The sequence below is a fragment of the Periplaneta americana genome, chromosome 10 (genome assembly GCF_040183065.1).
Source record: "Periplaneta americana isolate PAMFEO1 chromosome 10, P.americana_PAMFEO1_priV1, whole genome shotgun sequence".
Lineage (NCBI taxonomy): Eukaryota > Metazoa > Arthropoda > Insecta > Blattodea > Blattidae > Periplaneta > Periplaneta americana.
Genome location: NC_091126.1, coordinates 181,364,252 through 181,389,285, shown reverse-complemented (window position 1 = coordinate 181,389,285; position 25,034 = coordinate 181,364,252). Strand labels below are relative to the sequence as shown.

The 25,034-nt window shown below is 36.0% G+C and overlaps 1 protein-coding gene across 5 annotated transcripts in view; it reads left to right on the top strand.

Moving 5' to 3' along the window:
- The window catches only part of LOC138708219 (PP2C-like domain-containing protein CG9801), a 131,704-nt gene that overhangs the window by 66,886 nt on the left and 39,784 nt on the right, over positions 1-25,034 (top strand). For all 5 annotated transcript variants that reach the window (XM_069838548.1, XM_069838552.1, XM_069838549.1 and 2 more), the window contains one exon: positions 19,249-19,559. In XM_069838548.1, coding sequence (XP_069694649.1) covers positions 19,249-19,559 — 311 coding nt within the window. The remainder of the gene's footprint in view (positions 1-19,248; positions 19,560-25,034) is intronic.

Genomic DNA, 25,034 nt, shown 5'->3' with positions numbered 1-25,034 from the left:
ATATCACATACACAAATGCTACACTAAACAAAACTCATCTTGCAAATCTAGCTTTCAGGTAAAACTCCCTGTGAAGCAGGGAAAAATTGAGATGGTGTTGGGTGAAGTTCCTGGGTAACTCAGTTGGTAGAGTGTTGGTGCGCTAAGTCAAAGGTCTCGGGATCGATACCTGGCTCCAGAACAATTTTTCCCTTGAATTTATTCAAAACTCATCTTGTTTAGCATGCGTAATAGGACGCATCAAAAAAGCCCAAAATTTTTTTTCCAAAATAAACAATTTAAGGGTTCGCAAAAGTTGCATGATGGTGCCAACATTTCGCACAAAAAATTTGCACCTCCTAGAAGCACTTTTATCTGAGCCACAGAGGTTTTCTTTTCAATTATCTTAATTTTTTCTTCTAATAAAATAAGCATGTTTGCAGGACTTTGATGCAGACTGCTACGATTTGTTATTAATTAGTGATAAAATAAAAGGAGTAATATTTTTATTTTCCAAGAGATGGCAGGAATGCAAAATAAAAGGTACAAATATGTTACAGGCTGCATTAACCCAAAACCAGCCACAGGGGGATGGCTGTTAACAAATTCCATGCACTCGTCCATGGGCTACTGGTACTGTTTGTTTATTCTATTTTTATTTTCTTTTTACTCTCCGGAAAAATAATCTGCCTTCATCTCACAGGATTGGGAAAGCTTTGTTGTATCCAGTGTAGACATGATAAAAGTATTTCTCCTCTTTACCACAAACTGTAGCCCAAGCTTTGTGGACTATCTTCACCAGTCCCTCGACCGATTGGGTGTGGCATGAGAAATGAAGAATTTTTTTTTTTTCAGCAAATTCGTGATCATACACCACATTCAGCAAATCTTCAGTACTTAAATAACAGAAGTTCTGGTATAATGAATTTCATAAGAAAGGAAAGACAAATTATGAATTCTACTGCTCATCAGTCCTCAGATTTATTAAACATCAGTTTTTTCCTTATATGTATTATTATTTATTCTATTTGTATTTGTATTTTCTGTATTTATTTATTTTTCTGTATTAATTTATTTATTTGTATTAAATGTATTAATCTAGCTGACCTGTCTTCAGTAAATAAATTGCACAACTGCATACCTTTCAAGGTATGTTTGTTTTCAACGTCTGTCATTTAGGAATATTTCAGTAGTGCTTGGCCTTTTATTCTGAGTGACATGTCTTACAAATTTCTCGTGTTTATCCTGTGTTTGCATACAGGTATTCTCTGACGATTGATCTCAAAACTGTGGTCGTGAATAACATTCCTTCATTTTTAAATAATTTTCCTTTCCATGTCTGATGATTTTTACAATTTTACTGGTGACATATTTTGCGTCAAATGCAAAAGGGTTCCAAGCTCCTAGCATTCTGAAAAAAAAATACTGCATATTTTTTTAATATAATTTTTCAAAACCAGAATGCATTGTTTAACAGGTTTAATTTTCCTTACATGTGGAGGGACCATAGAAAGAACGTGGTAAGTGAATATTTTCCAATTTTTTTTTTTTTTTTTTGTTTTTGCTGCCATCTGTTAGATTTGAGTGTAAACTAATCTGTCTAGTACACAAGAAAGGTAAAGAACCTACTAAGTCACTAAATACAGATGTAAAAAGAATTGCTGTACAAGGAAAGAACATTCTAAGTCTATGCGAAAGTGGGAAAGAACATGCTAAGTTTTTTATTGATGTAGTGGCAACATTGCAGAAGATGATGTCATTACAAGAGGCCATTTCTGTGTGAATTTAAATTGGTGTATGTGTGTGTTTAAATGCTGTTATTTCTATAAATCTGTCTGGATTTCAGTCTACTAATGAAATTACTGTACCATCCAGCACCAAGAAAATAAGTTATGGTCGATTGAGTGTAGTTCAGAAAAAACTAAGACTGCAGAGCCATGAGACAGGAAGTGATTGTACTATCCGCGAAACTTCTCTGGGCAGCTAAAAGAGATTGGCGCGGGGTGTAGAGGGGTCGCTTCTAGAGGTAGCGGGGCAGAAAAGGGAAGGATGGTCTATGAGGTGGGTAAAATACATTTGCTTGCTTAGTGTGATCTGTACTTACAGTAATTTTGCTTTCTGTGAAGACATATTTATGCAGTGGCCGGTAGTAATACGAGATGCAACAAGGTTATACGCTTCTTCTATACTCAAGGTTGCCGGTTCGATCCCGGCCGAGGTCGATGGCATTTAAGTGTGTGTAAATGCGACAAGCTCATGTCAGTAGATTTACTGGCATGTAAAAGAACTCCTGCGGGACAAAATTCCGGCACACCGGTGACGCTGATATAACCTCTGCAGTTGTGAGCGTCGTTAAATAAACCATGATTTAATTTTAATTTAGCGTACACAGTAAGGAGAGGGAGATAATAAGGTCAGTGGTTGTATGTTGCAATCAAGAGGCAAAAGAGAAATGTCTTACTTACTTACGACTTTTAAGAAACCCGGAGGTTCATTGCCACCCTCACATAAGCCCACCATCGGTCCCTATCCTGAGCAAGATTAATCCAGTCTCTACAGTAATCATCTCCCACCTCCTTCAAATCCATTTTAATATTACTCTCCCATCTATGTCTCGGCTTCCCCAAAGGTCTTTTTCCCTCCAGCATCCCAACTAACAGTCTATATACATTTCTGGATTCGCCTATACGTGCTACATGCTCTGCCCATCTCAAACATCTGGATTTAATGTTTCTAATTATGTCAGGTGAAGAATAAAATGCGTCCAGTTCTGCGTTGTGTAACTTTCTCTACTCTCCTGTAACTTCACCCCTGTTAGCCCCAAATATTTTCCTAAGCACCTTATTCTCAAACACCCTTAACCTCTGTTTCTCTCTCAAAGTGAGAGTCCAAGTTCACAACCACACCGAACAACCGATACTGTTTTATAAATTCTGACTTTCAGCTTTTTTGAGAGCTGACTGGATGACAAAAGCTTCTCAACCTAATAATAGCAGGCATTTCCCCTATTTATTCTGCGTTTAATTTCCTCCGAGTGTTGTTTACATTTGTTACTGTTGCTGTATTTGAATTTTTCCACCTCTTCAACGGATAAATTTCCAATGTTTATATTTCCATTTCGTACTATGTTCTAGTCACGAGACATAATCATATACTTTGTCTTTTCGGGATTTATTTCGAAAAGTATCTCTTTATTTGCTTCAAGTGTTTTCCCTAATAATTTATGGATTTTATAATACGTCTAGACGACACCAGCAGTGATGACTGTGGTGGTGATGATGATGATGATGATGATGAAGGGAAGAGGAGGAGGAGGAATAATAATAATAATAATAATAATAATAATAATATTGATAATGACTGTATGTGAAAGTGAACTTTTTGGAAACCCAACAACTACAGACCTGTGCTTCTACTTGAAAGACTTTATGTATCTCTTACCATCAGTAGCTCATGGCCAGATACGAATATTGTAATAATTGGAGTTGTGATCATACTGTATTGCACACAGAAAAAGAAAAATGTAATTTATTTGTTTGTTATTTTGTGAAACCATACACTTTCACCTACCATATCCAATGGAATGCACTGAAATTAAATACCGAATGATGTTTTTGTAACTGTACGTACAACTGCTGCAGCCACGTCAGGGAGCCAGAAGGTAGCTACGGAGCAGCAGGAGAGCACTAGTGGACCCAGCTGCCTAGATAAGTTGCGCGGACAATAAGTGCAGAAGGAAGTGTTTTGATTTAGTTGGTGAAGAGCAGTAATTAAGAGGTTGAATGAATTAAAATCACATGATGAAATCAATTTTTATTTCAGTGGATTTGTTATTATTTTCTCTATCCAAAAGAGAAGTCCACGAAAAGGTGATGAGTCTTCATTTCGACAGGCTTCATATAATTATAGAGTTCGGCTTACTTGATGGAAAAGTAGATGAATACAGTGTGTGTCAGTATGTCTTTCCCAAACATGATATTGAGAAAGGTAAAATTGATTACTTTTTGAGGTTCTTAAAACATATGTACAGGTCAAGCACCTTTCGATGACAAATCATCATCATAAACTTGATTCGGCAAAACTTAAAATGGTTCATAAACATATTCATTCTTTACAGTATAGAGCCAGCCACTACAACCTACATGACAGTAAGAAAAAGTACCTTCGAGAGGAGCTTAATGTAAAAAAATGATTCACAATGTTCCAGAATATTCATCCTGATGTATACATAGTTCATGGCCTTGCTTGACCTTCCAGTCGGTGCGGTGGATCGCTTGCTCTGTTCAGAGTTATACTCACCCCATGAATAAACACATGGAGTGTTCGAGATCGATGTAGTTAGTACTGTGTAGTCTCTGAGGTTTATAGAGGTGTATGGCAGTTTTAACTAGGCCTGTTTCATTTCGTTTTAATTTTAATGAGAATATAATTTGTTTTATTTGTACTTTTCAAATCCCTTCTAATATTAATATTTGTGTTGAGACAGTTACTTAACTAACTCTAACAGTGTAGATAGAAAAGTAGTTGTACACTTTCACAATTAAAGATCGAACATCTACAGAGAGACTGCCAGCACCAACTTGTAACAAGTTATGTAAAATGTGGGCTGAGCATTCAGCCCCTGTGATGGTCTAGCCATTTTACATTTCAATTTATTAAGAACATTATTTCCACCTCTTCTGACCTGACCTCCAGAGCTAGTATTGTGTTGTCACCTCCAAATGAACTTTATTTTACATTCTGCTTCACAACACTATGAATAAAATCTGAGACTGCACCCGAATTCCCATTTTTACATTCAACTAGATCTATCACTTTTTACTGAATACCCTAATTTTTATATATGTATATTTATTGTTATCAAAATTATGTACAATTTTTATATCATTTGTTAATGGGATCCTGTTACATTTCTGTTTTCCAGGAACTCACCCTTAACTACATTTTACTATTAATAACTATTACTATGTGTTCCATACTACACACAATCTTTCTAGTTATTTCTTACACACATACACATACACACACCTGTTTGCCATGAGTTCTGTCCCTCATACAGAGGTGTCTACTGTATACAGAATGACAACTACAACAAATGTATATATGTAATTTATTCATTAAAGACTACAGAGAGTATACAATACACAAATTACTCAAAATGTTCACATTTTGCATTGACACATCGTTTCAAATGCTCCAGCCAGTCGTCTATTGTGGCACACACAATATCTAGGAGTATTGAGGCTGCTGCCTTTAGGGACTTGATGTTGTGGTGAGATTTAGAGCAGGCTTTCTCTTCTAAAATATTCCGCAAGCAATAGTCCAGTGGATTTAGGTCGGGGCTTCCGGAGGGCCATTCACTAGCAGCGATAAAGTCATAAGTGTTGCTCCCCAACCAACATTGTGTGGACTTTACCTTGTGGACAGGTGCAGAGTCCTGCTGGAATATCCAGTGCTTTCCCAAGAACAAAATGGTATTCAGGGGTTCACAACTTTTTTCAGAATGTCGGTTTGGTAGTTGGTGGCACGTGTTTTCACCCCCTGTTAGCAGAAATGCAGTGATGTGATGCCCTCATATGCCACCCCCACCAAACAATCACGAACACTGGACGGTGACCTCGGACATTTCGCAGCAGCTTCCCGAGAGGTGTGAATGCACACTCGATCATTCTGGCAGTTTAGTTTTTCTTCCATGTTGAAAATTTTCTCATCCATGAAGAGAATTTTTCAGTGACTGCCATTCGCGTGCTTGTCCAGTAGTCTCTTGGCCCTTATTTGCCATAAAGCTGTTGTCCATGCTTCTTCGGTATGCTGAAAGTCCAAGGTCTTTTATTATGCGTGACATTGTTTGCGAAGCAATGTTCATTTCCTGTGCCATTATTTTTTGCCTGTGGTGCAGATTTCTCCGAATTGTCATGGCTGCTGGTGTGGCCGACTGCTTCAATTTGCAGCAGTCACAACAGGTTGAAAATCTCTACTGGAGTCTTGTTACACTTGTGTAGCGCAAGCACTGGGATGCGATTATGTTTCACTCCCCACTCCAAATTAACTGGCTGTGAACTACATGCACATGGAGCAGTAACTCAAACTTAGGGACAGAGCTTATGGCAGGACTATGTATAGATATACATATGTTTATACCTTAGTTTTCCTTTCCCATTTTTCCTTTTCTGTATACAAAAATTTTCCGAGTTCCCTCAATTTTCTTCCATTTAATGTTCTATACAATTCCCTATATGCTATTTCTGCATTTAGTTTTAGTAATGGCTCCTCAATAAAAACTTTTGTTCTTTCATTTTCTGGGCAAGATAGTAGAATGTGTAACGTGTCTTCTTTTTGATTACATAAAGGACATATTATAATTATCTTTTCCTACGTATCCTCTTCTACTTTTTAACCTTAAAATTCACAATCTCCACCTTGCTAGTCCCATCCTCTCTTGTTGTTTCCTGTCTCCATATGGTTTTCATTTCTTTGTGATCTATTAATGATTTTAAACCATTTAATTTGCTAAACGTTTCCTGTCTCACTATCTCATTACTCCTCTCCGTTATAATTTTACCTATCAAATTTAGATTAATTGCACCAAATTCTTGCTGTAACCAATTTAGTCGTAAACTTCTTACATTATTTTCTAATTCTTTTATCGAATTGGACTTAGTTTTCGTCGTTTGTAGGAATCTTAAACATCTTTTCATCTCCTTTCTCTACAATATAACTAAAAAAATTTAATTTTCCAAACATTATTCCCTACTACCCTCCATCCCTATTTCTAATCTGGCTGCTATATTTGAGACATTCCATGGGATCCCCAAATAATTCTTACAAAATTTAGATCTTATTGTACCTATATTTACTTCTGATAAGTAATTTCCCCATATCTCAACATTATAGGTATAATAGCCTTGCTTCATCTCTCTGTAAATATCATTTAATCTTTTGCCAACTGTTGGGCCATTTATTTAAACATATGGCTATTGCTGTGGGTGCCGTGTTTCCTTTATTTACAGTATTTTCATTTTGTTCTTTCCAATCTCCCTTACACCTAAATATTTAAATTTAGTCACACTTTCAACTTGAATATTGTTTAGGTACCACTTTTCTTTTTTACTCTGCATTCATCTTTTCTTGCATATTAGCATTTTCGTTTTCTTGTTAATTTTCAAGTCTCATTTGGAACAAAAACTTTATAATTTTGTCTATAGCCTTCTGTAAACCTACTGTGATAAATGACCCTATCACGCAATCATCAGCAAAAAGTAATCGCGGAAGTGACACATTTAGAATGGATGGGCAATGACAGTTTGCTGCACTAATATTATCTAATATATCGTTAATGTACATTTTAAATAGATAAGGGTTCAGGTTACAACCTTGTCTTATCTCTCTAACTTGATTTATCTGTTTTGAGACATTTTCATCTGTTAATTTAATTCTGAAACCAATTTCACTATACAATGCTTTCGTATTCTCTATAAATTTTGTGCTGAGCTCCATCTTTTCTAATTTGAACAAAACTTCTCTCTGTTAATAGAATCAAAGGATTTTTCTAGATCAGTAAAACAACAACACATACATCCTCTTTCCACATTTAAGTTTATATATATATATATATATATATATATATAATATTTGTGATTACTTGAATCTATACTGATATCAACAAATTCACTTTTGAGAGATTTTCTTAAGGTTCTGGCTGTATAAGAAGCGAAATCATATTATTTACTCTATCTTCTTCTTTGGACTTTGCACTGGAAGAGGTTTCTGCAAGTTTTGAATCACTAAACATTTCCAGGAATGCTAATTTGGTGGAGTTGCAGGAATGGTGGTGTCTTATGAATGAAAAGCACTACTGGTAGCTACTTTCTTAATGGTGTAATTTGTAGTCTGCTGCTTATTGGAGGATGATGAGTTTAAGCCACAATTGTGTTTGTTTAGCCATGGCAATGTGATCTTTGTTATCTCTTCTCCCCCCATCCCTGTGTGTGCAATGGAAAAGTAGTAACTGCCAATAAAATAATTTTAAAATTTTATTTTTACATGTTATTTTTAAAAGAAGGAAAACCTGTTACGTTTTCTAATATTGTATATAAATACAACTAAATTTATTGCATAATTTACATTCTGCTTCATATTCAATGTGACCTCTTTCTGTAGAAGGAAACTCTGTTGAATAATTGTTCTTAAATTTGGTTTTACGTTTTGTTGCCATAGCCACAGTACCAAAATAACACTAAACTGACACTAAAAGTCGCTATTGCAGCAGGATATCAAGCAGATTCTTCATATTTGTTTTATACTGAATCTACTTATTGCATCTTGTAACTAACAAAGAATGAACAAGAACAACAAAATTCAGTTGCTTCACTTGACTTGGCTTCGCTTATTACAGCAGGAAATGGAAGTAATAATGATTTGATAACTTGCTGAAATTAATCGTTAATTTTAAGCCAAAGAATATGGCGGCTATGTTGGGATTTGAATTTTGTTACATTGTGAAAATGATTTAATAACTTCGTAAAAGGGATGCTTTGCAAAATCCAGGATTTTTACTCAGCCAAATGGGGACATATTTTCTAACACTGAAATCAGAGAAAATCTTTGTTTTCCAGGACGTATGGCAGTCCTGTCTGAAATGTCTAATTCCTATAAGAATGAAAGTGTGAAACCAAGATATCTTAATTCATATTTTACTCTCTAAAATTTTGTCGTTTATAAAAATTTTGCTTGGAACAGAGTGCTTCTCACAGGAAACCAGTATTTCTGTTTTGTCTGTAGATATTTCCATAGAATATTTATTTGCTTCTAATTTTAAATTGTGGATTGACCTTAGTTTAAGTCATCTTCAGAGGTGGCCAGTAAGATCAAATTATCTGCAAAAGTCAATGACTAATTATTAATTTCGGTTTATGGATACACAGGATGATTCAAGGAGATAGGATAGTACTCTAGGATCTGATTCCTAACCTCATTGTGAATATATATATCCTCATGTGTCCGATTTTTAATAGTTTTGGATAAAATCACTGTTCTTTCTTCTGCTAAACACATTCATGTCAACAGCAAAAGAAAGTCTCGTGACATCAGGCAAGCTCAAGCTCACCATTGATCATAGTTCATCATTGTCTCTGTTTCAGTTTGCATGTGTTAGCAAAAGTGTCATTTCAGTTTTCCAATTTCTAGTATTATGTCTGTGGCTTCTGTGACGGGAATGCTGTGAACAAGTACAAAAGAAGATTTTACAGATAGAACATCGTCAGCCTAGGGATATAAGGAGAAGGATCTCTAAATTGAAAACTCATAAATCAGTAGGACCTGATGGTATCGCCAGAGACGTACTAAAATTGGGAGGGGAAGCCATGATTCCCTATCTAGTGCGTATATTTGAAATATCAATTAACAATGGTACTGTCCCACGAGATTGGAAAGATGCAATAGTGGTGCCAATTTATAAGTCAGGGTCTCGCTCAGATACAAAAAATTACAGACCGGTCAGCCTTACCTCTGTGGTTTGCAAACAGATGGAACACTTGATTTCAGCTTATCTAAGGCAGCATTGGGATGACTCAAATTGGTTACATAACTGTCAGCATGGATTTCGGGGGGGCTATTCATGTGAGAGTCAATTAGTAACAGTATGTCAGGATTTAGAAGATGGAATAGATTCCAATAGCTAAGTAGATGCAGTGATTATTGACTTTTCACGCACATTCGATGTAGTCCCACACGATATATTGTTGGTTAAACTACAATCAACGGGGATTGACTTCAGAGTGCTCCAGTGGATCAAGGAATTTTTAACTTGTCGCACTCAGAGAGTACGGGTAGGGGAGGAATTATCGAACCCATTTGAAATTACTTCCGGGGTCCCGCAGGGGAGTGTCTTGGGGCCTCTTCTATTCTTGGCTTTTGTAAATGATCTGCCAGTTAATATCTTGTCTAGGGTTCACTTATTCGCGGATGATTGTATGGTATACAGGGAAATAAAAAGCCATGAAGATACTACTCTTCTCCAGAATGACCTCAATAGAATAAACGATTGGGCAATAGCCAACAAAATGAAAATAAATTCTCTAAAGAGCAAAGCCATCAGCTTTACAAGGAAAAGAAATAACATAGTCGCATCGTATACGTTAGGGGGTGAAACCATTCCGGAAGTTAACAAATGTAAATACCTCGGAATAACATTTAGCAGCGATCTCGGCTGGGGGGAACACGTTACAGACACAGCGGGAAAAGCATGGAGAGCATTACACTATGTGATGAGGGTACTAAGAAAAGGTTCTGATAAATCCAAAGAGATTGCATATAAATCACTAGTACGTCCAGTAATGGAATATGGTGCTGCATGTTGGGATCCTTACAGATTAGAACATATTAAGACACTGGAAAAGATTAAAAAACGGGCTCTTAAGTGCTGTCGGAAAAATTCACCATTAAAATGGGATACACTCACGGACAGGAGAACGCGAATTCGATTATGCGCACTGTTCAAAACATACGGAGGTGAGCCTGCCTGGAGAGAAATAAAAAATAGGTTGCAGCCACCAAATTACTCTTCAAGGAACGACCACTCATATAAATTGAGGGAAAGAAGGCAGAGGACGAACACTGGAAAGTTTTCTTTCCTCAATCGTACTATCAGGGACTGGAATGCTTTACCTGCACACTTACTAAAGGCTTTATCAACAACCAAAAATGTATTTAAAAATAGGCTTAAGGGCCTTACTAATAGACGGTAATTATACACAGTATTTAAAGGGTGTAAATGATATGTTGTTATTGAAGTGTTGTATCAGTGAAGAATTATGTTGTGTCAGTGAAGTGTGTTGTATCAGTGAAGAAGTATGTCGTGTCAGTGAAGTGTGCTGTGTAAGTGAAACGTGTTCCTGTCAGTGAAGCTTTATAGTTTATAGTGGCAGTGCATAGTATTTGAACAGTGAAATGTTTTTAAAGTGTTAGTGAAATCAGGATAGAATCAGTGAAATGTGTCGTAGTTCCATTGCAGTGAGTGAGTTGACAGCGAAATGAGTGTAATTTGAAAGGTACTTGCGCAGATATGAACATATCATACTCGTGGGTTTTAGTTCGATCTTAGTTTTAAGATACAAATTAGATTTATTTCAAATGTTATTTTAAGTTATCGTTTCATTTAATTTAGTATATTCCCTGTTGTTGTTGTTATTATTAATTATTGTTAGTATTAATTATTAGTATTATTATTAATTGTATTTTTAATTAATAAGTTTATTATTGTCATTATTGAGTGTAATTGGTTACCACTGCCACCGGGTATATAACCACTGCAGTGTGAATAAATTCATACATACATACACAGTGATTGCGTTTGCAAGTTTCTGTCACTGAGGGATATTGGTTCCATCCCTAGTGCTGCGATAGCATATAAGCATGCAGTTGCCGAGAATGAAGAACAGGAAAATACACTATGTGATCAAAAGTATCCGGACACTCCACAAAATATGTTTTTATCACAGAAGGCGATACAGTAGTCAGCAGACATCAGACAGCACGAGACAACATAATGAGATAGTCTGAGGAACTCACGGACTTTTAACGTGGTCAGGTGGTTAGGTGGTACTTGTGTAAGAAGGCTGTGCGCGAGATTTCCACTCCCTAAGCATCCCTAGGTCCACTGCTAGTGATGTTATACTGAAGTGGAAACATGAAGGGATGTGTACAACCCAAAAACAAGCATTTCGACCACCCATGACTTCCAGAGACCGTTGAGTGTTGAAGAGAGCCATACAGCATAGTCGTCAATCATTCAACGCCACCATAACACAGAAATTTCGAACTGCATCAGAATCTTCTTCAAGCACCATGACTGTTCGGCACGAGGTGCGTAAACTCGGTTCCCATGGCTGAGCAGTTGCCCATATCCACACATCACACAGGCAAATGTCGAATGCCACCTCGGATGGTGTAAGGAGCGTCGAAACTGGACCCTAGAAGAGTGGAAAACCATTGTGTGCAGTAATAAATCACGGTATACAATGTGGCTATCCAATGGTAGGATATGGGTGTGGTGAATGCGTGGTGAACGACATCTACCAGCCTTTATAGTGTCGACTGTGAAATTCGGGGTTGGTGGGGTTACAGTGTTGTCATGTTTATCCTTGAGGAGGCTTGGCCCTCTCGTAGTTTTACATGGTAATGTCACGGCACAAGCTTACGTTGACATTTTAACCACTTTCGTGTTGCCTACTGTCGAAGATCAGCTCGGGGATGACCATTGTGTCTTTCAGTTCAACCGAGCACCCATCCATACTGCAGGGCTTGTCAGGGACTGGTTTGACGACAACAACATCGCACTAATGGACTGACCTGATTTGTATCCGATAGAACATCTCTGGGATGTTTTGGAATGCCAACATCGTGCTAGACCACACCAACCCACATCGATAACTCTTCTCATTTTGGTGCTCATAGAGGAATGGGCTGCCATTCCCCAGGAAACCTTTCGCCACCTGATTGAGAGTGAAGGCTGTCGTGAAGGCTAAGGTTGGGCAACACCGTATTGACTGCGAGTGTTCCTAATGAAGGGCTGCCCAAACTTCTACTTCATTTTGAGATGGGTGTCTGGATACTTTTGATGACATAATGTATTTGTCATATGGTACAATGAAGCCTATGCACGAGTACCAAGATGACTGGGTGTGGAGAACAGGTCCCCCATCATTAGTGCAGAGGATTATGCTAGACAAATACAGTTTTGTGCGTGGGTAATTGGTTGCATTGGCTCATTTTGCTTAGTGGCAAATCTCAATTCACTCGTAATTCACATGTTTGGTCGCAGGAAAATCCACACCTGATTGTGGTGCATAATTTCCAGCAACCTCTGATTGAGATTCTGGCTGATATGTACATCCTAAGAAAAAAAAAACTCTTGAAGTCGGATCATGTACCCGGTTCACAGTAGACTGAAATCTATTCTTTGACATGTAGTTAGCCTGAATTGCGATGTAAGGTGTGAACTCGGTGATAATGCTATGTGAGGCATTTTAAAGATTCAGGACTCTTTGTTTGCATAGCAGCAAAGAAAAAACACCTAAAAATTATCATAAGCTATTTTGTCTCACGTTTACAGAGGAAAATGCCAATCGAAACTGGAATAGTCATATTCTTAGATGAAGGGACATTTTCTTCCACACGTGGGGGAAAAGTGATCATCTACTGTCCATGAGAAGCTGAATACAATGAAAGATATATGGCATGGTTAAGTAATTTTGCTCTGAGGCCGTGTGTCTATCTTGTTGGGGCTGGATATCTCGTGATGGTCTGGGTGTTTTGTGGATGCTCAACGAAATACAGAACAGGGAACAATACATAGTCATCCTTGAACACATCATGATTCCCTCTGTGACGATGCATTATCCAGATGGAGTCTTTGATTTCGTACAGGATATTCATCCTGTCCATATATCCAATGCAGTTTGATATTGGTTTGCTGAGAGGCAGAACATCACTGTGATGGACTGGCCTCCCTGTTCACCCGATTTCAGTCCCATTGTAAATGTATGGGCAGAGGTGAAAAAAAGGAGTGGCATCGAATTGCTCCGCAAATCAACAGAGGATAAAGTACAACTTGTGGGCTCCAATTTAAAAAGCCTGGGATACAGTATCGACATATTGTCGGTACTGTAGAAATTTGATTTCATCCATTTCTCTAAGGTTGAGGCAAGTAATTCTGGCTGAGGGGTCACATTCCTGATATTAGAAGTAATTTTGTTGTTTTTCATAGAGTATTTATGTTTGTTGGGATTTGTTCCTTCATTATTTATTTTCGTTGATCTTAGATGATGTGCACATCAATGCCACAATTCACAAACAATTTAAATGCAAAAAAACAGATGATAACCGGCTTGCTAAACATTTTTTGTTAAACAAAAATAAGACAGATTTCGATCCTGTGATCTTACAAGTAGCGCACTAATGCTTTAAGCCGCACAGCCACAGCGAGACATTAGGTCGAATGTCTCTCTATGAGTATATTACGCATACTTTTGGTGCATGACACCTACCGCAAAGGATCAAAGGAAAACATGAAACATTCTATTATGAATGTAGCTTTATATAAGTACTACCAAGGTCTGTCGATCGCCACTTAAGTTCCCCGAGCCTTCTCATTTCTATTTTTTTTTTTAAGGTGTACATCTATTTTCAGTCAGTACATCACTTGACGATATGTGTCAGAGGAAGTCTGATTAGTGTAATGTGTTACTAATTGGCGATGTATGCACTGGAGGGGGGAAAGGAACTGGCCACCTTATAACATTATCTTCTGGCTTAGTTGCCTTATTGGTGTCACAAGATTCAGATCTGTCTTCGGACAGTTCACTAAAGAATTTCCAGCACCACTTCAGTTGCAATATGTGACGTGGTTTGTTGAACAATAATCTTATTGGTTCATACATTTTCGAAGGTTGTCTTATGGATAGGGGTATTTGAAAATGGTGTTTTTTTTATATATTTTTTATTTGTTGAATTTAAATGTAAAATATGCCATTGATTAAAGTTCTCGTTAACACTTTGTTAAAAACATAAAATTTACTCTGTCACACGTTAAAAGCGTTAATATACCAATGAACAATGACAACTACACTGAAGAATTAAACACAATAAAATATATAGCACAAGACAATGGATACAACCCTAACATAATAGACACACTAATAAAAAAGGCAAAATAAAAACAGACCAAACCAACACAAACAGCACGCGAGAATAAATACATAACATTAACATATCACAATACCAATACCCACAAAATTGCAACTTCATTCAGAAAACTAAAGTACAAAATTGCATACAAAACAAATAACACAACACAGAAATACTTAAATAACCACACTAAACATTCAAATATATATAATTCAACTGGAGTTTACAAATTAAAATGCAATAGTTGCCCACATTTTTACATAGGACAGACAGGAAGATCCTTTCATACAAGATACAACGAACATATTAAAGCTATAACCAAACCTTACATTACATCAAATTATGCAGATCACATTATCGACAATAATCATGACTACAATAATATAGAAACAGATACGGAAATTTTACACATCACACCAAAAAGTTCACAGTTAAACATCCTAGAACAATACGAAATATATAAGAATACAATAGCACACCCACAATATATACTTAATACGCAACTACAGTTCAATACGCACACATTGTTTGACGTCATAGTACGTCATAGCATACAGACAACCAACCCCCACCATAGAAGCAACACACCCCCACCCCTACCATCGACAATTGCACATCGCAGAGCCAAAATCAGCAGTGGTTCAAGAGACATTGAAGACGACGACAAATAGCGTCGAAACGGGCCGTCTGTCAAAGGTATATACCTTTTTAACAATTTTAACGCTTTTAACGTGTGACAGAGTAAATTTTATGTAAAATATGTTTTGTGTTTTTATTCGTGGCTGAATATTCTGGAGCATCAAAATGAGATTTAATTACATTGTAATGTAGTCTTAAATATATTTACAACACACAAATTATATCTTATTTTAAAAACAGTATTATATGTAACTGACAAAATAAAATAATATAATGCATATATAAGCAGATGCAGGCTACAATCTATGCCTGTAGAGAATTAGTTATTTAGTTCCAATTCTGGGAAAGAGAAAAAAATAAATATCTTAAATATTTTTAAAGAATTCATGTAATATGACTTTTATTAGGTTAATGCAATATAAATTTATTAACATGCCTTACTCAAATGCAACCATTGTGAGTATCTCTGCATTAGCTGCTGTCAATCTCCTATCACTGACTACTAAGTTGTACTTTGAGAAAGACCTCTCAGGGTCTGCATTAGAACAGGGAAACCAAATACATCTAATGGCAGCTGCTGCATATTTCTTGTGAGACAGTTTCAGATCATTCAGGATTCCTGCTACGTCCACTGCAACACAGTTCTTTCTAAGCTGCTTCTTGACTGCACCTAGTGGACCTCTAGGAACTGTTGCGACTGTACCTTCTTTAAAAATGGCACAGTCTTCTGTATTGCAGATAGCTCCTCTGCAGACTTTGTTTTTGCAGTGTGCGGGGATCAAACAATGCTCTTACAGATTCCACAATGTTCTTGGCTGGATCCATGATTTTAAACCTCTGCAGTTTCGCCAAAACTGATTGTGAAGCATGTGCAAATTTTGTTTGTAATGTCTTCAGTTGGGATGGGAGCTGTTGAGAATATTTTTACCGTAGACACCATTACTTAACAGTTTGTCTCACTTCATTGTCTTTGAGTTTTCTTGCAAGGACATGGATCATTGGATAAGATGATCCTTCCAAGAATTTAATTAGATCTGTTATAAGTGGGCAAATTTCAGCAACAAATACTGCCTCCAATTTAATTGTTTGAATTTCCATAGTGAATGCTTTAATGAAAAAGTGGACTCCAGTTATTATCTGAATCTTCATATTTTTCCTTCAGAAATTGCAAGTACTTATTTTTCCTTTTCCTGGTGTTTAAGAAAGCATTCATAACTTTATGTGCCCAACACTGAACGTGACTTCAGTTATCAACAAGACCTTGCAGGGTAAGAACACACTTTGTCATGTACCTTGCCGAATCAGTTACAATAGCAACAACATGCTTTCTTTCAACACTGTATTTCTGCAGGGTATCAAGAATAGCATTGGTACAGTTTTCAGCATTGGCTGCATCAAGAATGACTGAAGCTGCAATATGTCTTTGCTTCTGTGGATACCGAATCAGAATATTGATAAAACAATTTCCATTCTTATCAGTTGTTTCATCACAGAAGAGTAAATCTCTTTCTCTTTAATGTCACTTTTGATTTCTTCTCTCTTCTTTCCTCCAACTAAAGGGATGTATTGTTGTCTGAGTCTGTTTGCTGAAGGTAGTTCGCCTGTACCACACACGTATTTGTTCATCCAATTTTTAATAGCAGGCTGATCGAGTTTTTCAACTGGAATATTGGATTTCATAAAAGCCCCCACTGTGTCCATAGTAAATTCTTGTTTTAAATCTTTCACTTGTTTTACATGGTTAAGTGTTTCTTCTAAAGTTGCTATTCGAGATTCACTTGCTTGACCAGCTGGAGATTTACACTTCACGTGTTTATGGGACTGGCAGTGTTTATCTAACGCATCTTTACGTTTATAATCTAAATGATAATTAAAAAATTTGCTTAGTAATATCCAGGAAGAAACAATTAACCCTTCAGACTTAAATTCCCTAGCTCTGTCGACACAACTAGTACTATGTTTCGGCGTAATTTATTTTTCACCCACGTGTGATCACAAGAGATAGATGCTGCTTCCACAGAACACAAATACAAATGACCCGTTTTTCGGTTAGCATGCATCCTCATGTGTGAAGCTGTGACATCACAGCTCGAGCTGTTGCTTGGCAACACTTGAGCACGTGACAACACCTGACCACACCACTTCATGTAAGCGCGCATCACCATATAATTGAAAAAGATGGACACTAAAATTCACGTGAAAAATGATTGAGCATTAAAATTCGCGAATTAACTGTTGTATAATTATAAATGTGCCAATATTTCGCAAAAACTCCGATATTTTGTGTTATTAAAAAAATTCGCTTTATTTCGTGAATTGAATTTACATCCAAAAGGTTCTAATGCTCGAAATACGCAAAGATATTGCAAACAAATGTATGAAAAGAGACTTTTGTTTTTATCGCATGTCAACAAAAACCGACACCTCTGCTTATGGGACAAGTGTCCTTGCAATTAATACTTGAGGAATTACATCCATTACTGGAGAAAATGCCATTGCATATGCGACGACTATTGCACTTCCACCATGACGGCGCGCCCCCTTACTTTTCACGGGAAGTAGTGGATTATTTAAATGACAGATTCCCAGGACTTCGAATAGGCCATGGCAGTCCCTGTCCTTGGAGAGCTAGATTTCCTAATTTAATCCCATTAGACTGTTGTGTGCAGTGTAGGAGTGAACACACGAGAAGAGGAGATTTGTAGCAAACTGCAGTGCACACAGTTCACACTCTGTGCTGCTGCAGGTGAGTAATAACGTGAATATTCTGTAATGAATTTATAATAACCTTAATGCTAGTTTTTACATTTATGTTTAATATTTGGGGAGTGTATCTCACTCAATTTTAAAAATATGTCATCTGCTTAATATGAACTTTTTTCATCACATGATGTTAGAAATCAGATCCTAAAGTATTGCAACATCTTCGTGAATTGTTCTGTATTGTCAGTCTTGTAGGCCTCAGTTGTCATAATGGCATTAATGTATATTAGGCTAAATAAGAGAGGTGAAAGTACACATCCTCGACTGATATCATAAAAATATATCTCCTGTTCGATAACTTACCATTAAAAATTTATCTCCTATCCAATAACCTATCTCCAATTTTAACTAGAATTGAAACAACTTTGTATAAGTTATACATGTTTTGAATAATGTGCCGTGGAATTCGATGACTTGCTAATATAGTTAACAATTTTTGCGATTTACTCTGTCAAAAGCTTTCTTCAAATCAATACATGCACAATGCATTTCTATATTGCATTTTTCGATGGTTCTCTGCCAAAGTTTCAATGTAAAATATCACAGCATGAACTCCCATTCCTGAATCCATTGTGTTCTCCTCCTGAAATGTTCTAACGTTTGTATAATATTATATTTTTCCTTATTAGGTTTGAATATAACCAGTTTTTAACAGACTAAGCCCTGTAATTATTTTACAAAATAAATATATGTACTACATTGACAGCTATGGAAATCACCAGTTCCATTGTAATATTCATACACAAAATTATACCTGCATACTCACTATTTGAAAATGTATACAGCATCATTGACGGAATTTAATAAACTCATTCCCTTAAAATGCAACTAATAGAGGTTGGCCCATTGCTTGTTTACTTCTAGAATGATGAAGCACAGTTTTCAAACTCCAATCCTCTGCAAGCAAGTATTTACATAGCCATGCCACAGTAACGAAGTTCTGCACGTTAGTCATGGCGCACTCTATATATTGAAATATCTTTGGCCACAGAATCTAAATAAAAGTTGTAACAAGATATTTTGTAGTACTGCACCAAATATATTGCAGAATGAAGACTGGATCACTTAACTGCAGAATAGTGACTAATGTAGTGTTTTGTCACCTCTAATTTGAGGAATGACTTAGTGTAAAATTGTAAGGTTGTTCATAATGTAATACATTTCACTAATATTTCTCTGCAGATGGAGTTCAACAGATTATCTCTCCGTCTTCTGATGTGGCAGGAGTTTTAGACTGGTCTCGACCCCATTCTAGGGCATATGGTGCTGCCACCACTCTTTATGAGAGACATCCGCTCACAAAGCAGCATGCAGGAAGTCCGATAGCTGACTGTTTTGGCATTGTGGCTAGAAAAAATTCTGCTATTTTGGCACTTGCGGATGGAGTGAATTGGGGTGAAAAGGCCTGTATCGCTGCAAGAAGTGCAGTTCATGGCTGCATAGACTACCTGAACAAAGCAGTATTCACTTCTGGCAACATTACGAACACTACTGTAAGTTAAAGTGTATAGGATTCAAAGTAAAGTTGTGTTTTCTTATTAATTAATGGAAATCAGTGGCAACTTTGTTGTTGCCTAGACCAACTTCAGTCTGAAAATATTTTTTGAATTAATGAGAATGTGACATCTGTTACGCTGCTATCTTCATCACCAAAGTAATGTAGGAGCTCTGGATACACTTTATGCATTTTGAGGTGATGTTTTTGTCAATTGTTACACAGTATGTTTTATTTTTAATTCTTACCGACACTTTTTTCCCTAGTATCCAATTTGTATAATCCACAATCCTTCAGAACCTAATTTCAGTGTGCAAGATATTTTTTTCTGTCGTACTTTAGTGTGATCTATGAGAGTATTAGTGTTGCCAAAGTGTTGTAGACTTCACTTCTTGTATATTTCTGGACTGTAGAGGATTTGACACTTATTAATTCTGTTGACCTTTTGTATTTTAGAAATTTTGCTAGTATGTCAAATTTATTCTCGTAATATCCTAAATAGTTTAATGTGGATAATTGTTAATTGTTTTTTTTTATCGTATAATCATATTTTACTAGAAAAATTAATTTTTTTATTGTCATATTTTTCGATTTCAGTGTTGAAATATTCACAATTATATTTCTCGGCCAAGAGTGGAGATCATAAACAATTCTGAGTCTGCAATGTGAACTATATTTTCCTCAAATAGCACTATATCCGGTTTGAGATTTCTGTTGATGTGAATGCTTTCATGTTTTCTTTGTTTCCATTTTGTTGTCTTTCATACCATAGCCAAACAGGTTTCCTTTGAACATTTACATTTTCCCTTACATATTATTGACTCGAATTCAACTTCTGAAATAAGGAGCTAATTTCCACTGTGATTTTTAATGCACTGACCATTAATTTTAAGTTATTGCACAGTCAAAGTTTATGCCCTTTCACTTAAATAGGCTTTTCAAGTTTTATAGTATTTTGTTGGAAATTATTAAGTTTATCATACACATATTAAAACTAACAATATCTCCTTAAACTGTGGGAAACTTTGCAGTATTTATTGTTCATCTTCTGAACACTTTAGATATAGGTATTTATGTTTTATTTTACGTGATATCAATCAAATGACTTATCAAATTTCAATAAACAGTTACACAAGTCATTTGATTATACCAGATAAAAATAAAATCTATACATATTCGATAACATACCTGACCAACACTTAGAATGAATTTTAAAGTACTTTAGATATAGTTGTCTAAATCAATGTCTGTGTGTGCATGTGTATAGCCTTAGACAAAAAAATGACCAGATTTCAAATTCTAAGTCTACTTTGTGCAAGTTTGTGAAGACCCTATTCACACTTGCACCACTTCATAGTTGAGAAACTGTTGCCGTATTTTCAAATATCTCTTAATACATAAGTTACTGTCTTGTATCGATAGTGTAGGACAGGCATGGGCACTGTGTTCCTGCGCAGACACTGTATACACCGCCCCTTCATTTCTCCATCCACAAATATTCTGCCCATTTGCGTGTACATACAGTAAGCAGAGGTTGAACTCAGTACCATAGCATTCTAATCAGGAATGTGTGAAGTGTTAGAATATGGCGAATAAATTGTAGGTTTCGTTTTATTTTCCAAGAAGCATTGTAACAAAACTGTTTTGTTATTACGAATAAAGGAAAAGCTCGATGCCTCAACTGTTCAGTTGAGATTTATACAAAACATAATACCAGACAGCACTTCGATCTTGAACATAAAAAGGATTTTGGTAAACAAACTTATATGTAAGAGTTTAAAATAGCATTATTAAAAATGGTTTATATTAAAATATTTGTTACATGTGATAAAAGAATGTGTTATTTTATTTTAACTTGTTGCAGAGGTAGAAATAGTGAGAAAGTTTTCAAGAATTTACAAAAAATAACTTGTTAATAGAAAAGCCAACAACCCACAATCACCACTAATTGAAAATGCAGTCTGATCAATTTATTGCATGTCAAATACATAGGCGATTCATAGAAAACAGTAGGTACCCCTTTTCAAATTTCAGGTAAAACTGGCAAGGAATTGTGTATGAACAATATTACGTAATGATAAGTATCCTAACATACGTAATTTCACAGCTAAGATGCTGGAAATCTTTGAATCCACGTATGTCTGCGAGTTTTTTTTCTATCATCTCGTAACTGCTTTACATTCATGTAATAATAGTGTTCATCCTAATATAGACAGACTCAACCAGACCAAACACTATAGGCGATCTAGAGCTTATAAGTAATTATTTATGAGTGCTATGCTGTAGTGACCATATGAATGCCTATATTACGTATTTGACTTGATTTGAAATGTTGAATGTAATGACATGCCACATTACTTTTGTACATCCAAGCCAAGTTCATGCACAGTAGTTACACATCCGAAATATTGTGGAAGGAGTGAATTCGGTCATTTTTACTTCCCCTCACTTACGCCTATACCTTGTCTAGAAGGAAGATAAACACATTTTAATGATAGTGATATGTGTTGAAATCCATAGATTTATTTTGTCTTTTTTTCTTTTTCTCTGTTTTAAATAATTTGCATTAATCTATTTAAAACTAATTAACATTTATTGTTATTTGTGAGGGACAAATACACAATACAAATGAATAGTTCTTCCCCTTGTCATTAAATATAAACTGTTTATTCTAAGGAAACTATTTTTCGTAACAATAATAATGCAATAATTAAAGCATAGACTGGATACAATGTAAATATGTTTTTTCTAAAATAAATAAATAAATATAATCCTTTCTCAGAAAAAACAAAACACCATAGAATTACAAATAAGCAATTTATATGAGGTATGCCGTGACAGCCTGTATTGACAACATGAAGCTACGCATTCTCGTACAGAGCAAACTTTGTGGTTATCGATTGAACTGATATCCAGTGTGGACAGGATGATTGTTATCCTGTGTGTCAGATATATTGCCACCAATATAGTGTTAGGTTGTCATGCACTTAGGATTGTATATGCTGCTCGTGTTCTGTTACCCTACTCCAGTCTTGATTAACATTTCTGTCGTCACTGCCGTGGTTAGCATGTCTGACTGTGAACGAGTGGGGTTGGAACAAGTTATCTGGTTGAGGTTTTTTCTGGGGTTTTCCCTTAACTCATTAACAGCAAATGCTGGGTAACTTTCGGCGCTGGACCCTGGACTCATTTTGATGGCAGTTCACCTTCATCTGACTCAGAACTAGATAATCATAGCAGTTGATAAAATGTCGTAAAATAAACCAAATAAAAAACATTTTTGTCTACAAAAGTAACGCAGAATATTCATTGGTCATCAGTGAGATGATCTAGGAAAGTGCCCTGCATCTCATAAACAAGATGATGCAGAATATTGGGCATTTACTTCAATTTGAATGGGTTTCAGTCTGCAACTACAGATGTTTGAATTCGTTCAAAATTGTGCAGTGGAATCAGATATTCCAAGTCGCCAACCTGTCTTTAAAGAAGAACAACTTATTTAGGAGCGTTATTTCTATGTACTTGGTGGCCCATTACCTTTAAAAATTAAGAAAATAGTTGATTACTGCCTTCAGTTATGTCACAGTTAATGTTCGTGTACTTACTCAGAATCTGTATTTATAACCAAAGCAGTAACACCAAATTGAAATAGATGTGTTGTATATAACTAAGCTACATGTTCGAAATAAAATTAGAAAGAAATGGAATTAAATTTGCAGTAGATATATCGTAATCTTTAAAATGATACATACACATGATAGACACGAAACTGGGTCTCCCGCATAAGAACAACAATCTCAGTTGTTGAGCTGTGAAGCTTTCCCTTATATCTGACACATTGTGTTCACATATCTCAGTCATGCTTCCTTTTTATATTTCATATAGTGAGTTTTGTTACATTTTTATAATTGTAAAATGCAGATTGAAGTAACATGCTAAGAATTTGAAATCTATATTAAGAATGATGGTTGGTTGAAACAATTTTATTTGTAGTCAAAATTCCAACAAAATATTAATGGCATACAAGTGGAAAATTATTGAATTATTTGGAAAGCTAGTGTGAAGAAGTGCTGCATACCCTGTAGCACCCAAAATTATTTTGTTCATTCAAGTTAAATATTTCAAAGTGCCGCCTAAATTAGTAAATTTGCATTGATGCATCATGTTTTTATTTTATTGTAAATGCACTCTTGCTTTAACAGATTAGTAAAATTTGATCGGGAATAATAAAGTATGTGTAATATTTTGGGTTATATTTGCTGTACAATGTAAAACAGCAGTAATTAAATTTGCGTCTCTTTTCTCCTCGTATTCTGAGCTGCCTCACTGCATAAGATACTATCCTAGCCATTAGATCCGAGATTAACAGGTTCAGATCCTTAATACACGACATGTCATTATTCTCAATTGTTCACAATCTACACCTCTCGACTCTGGAATCATCTTCCTGCTGATATTAGAACCTGTTGGATGGAATGGAATTTATAGATTTTTCCAGTCTAGTTTACTGAATTGATTTTCTAATTCTGCAATGCATGGGAAAAGTGGCATAAGTCAGTTTCCACAAACATTTTTTATTAATTTATTGACAACTTACGGAACATCTGCTCGCTTGAGAAAAGAGACATAAGTATTTCTTCCAGTACAATAATTCATACAGAAGAAAATCAAATCGACATAAACCAGTGACAAGACAGTTTTATTCCTTCTCCTGTAAAATTAACATTTTTGACTTGTGCCACTTTTCCCGAACACTACAGAATTGTACCTATCTTTAAGAAGGGGGACAAGACTAACTGTAGTAACTTTCGAGAAATATCACCTTTATTGACATCATACAAAATTTTGTTTAATATTCTTTTGAGGTTAACTCCTTATGTAGATGAAATTATTGGGGATCATCAATGTGGTTCAACTTTCTAAAACCGAAATTTGCATGATAGTGGCAGATGCAGACATTGTGAAGTAAACTGGAGGATGGGAGCGCATGAAGTCATAATGCGTAGAACTTGCTTAGCCCAACTCTTTCACCGTCATTCGCGTTTTCTTCCATAAACAATTGAAAAGCTTCCCTTACAATAACAACCACGTAATTCTTCTGGAGAATGTGTCACTTGCCTGTTTTTGGATCTTTGACAGACTTTGTAAACTGGAGGATGGGAGCGCATGAAGTCGTAATGCGTAGAACTTGCTTAGCCCAACTCTTTCACTGTCATTCGCGTTTTCTTCCATAAACAATTGAAAGGCTTCCCTTACAATAACAACCACGTAATTCTTCTGGAGAATGTGTCATTTGCCTGTTTTTGGATCTTTGACAGATTTTGTATCTCATTTCCCAGGAGTATTTCGGCAATGAAAGTTTTACATGAGTGCAATTTTTCCTTTTCTAGTAGCTCTTTGGGACCCATGTTTGCTGCTGCCTTCAGTGTTCTTAAACGCAGGTGGAATTTCCGATGTTAATTTCATGAGAACA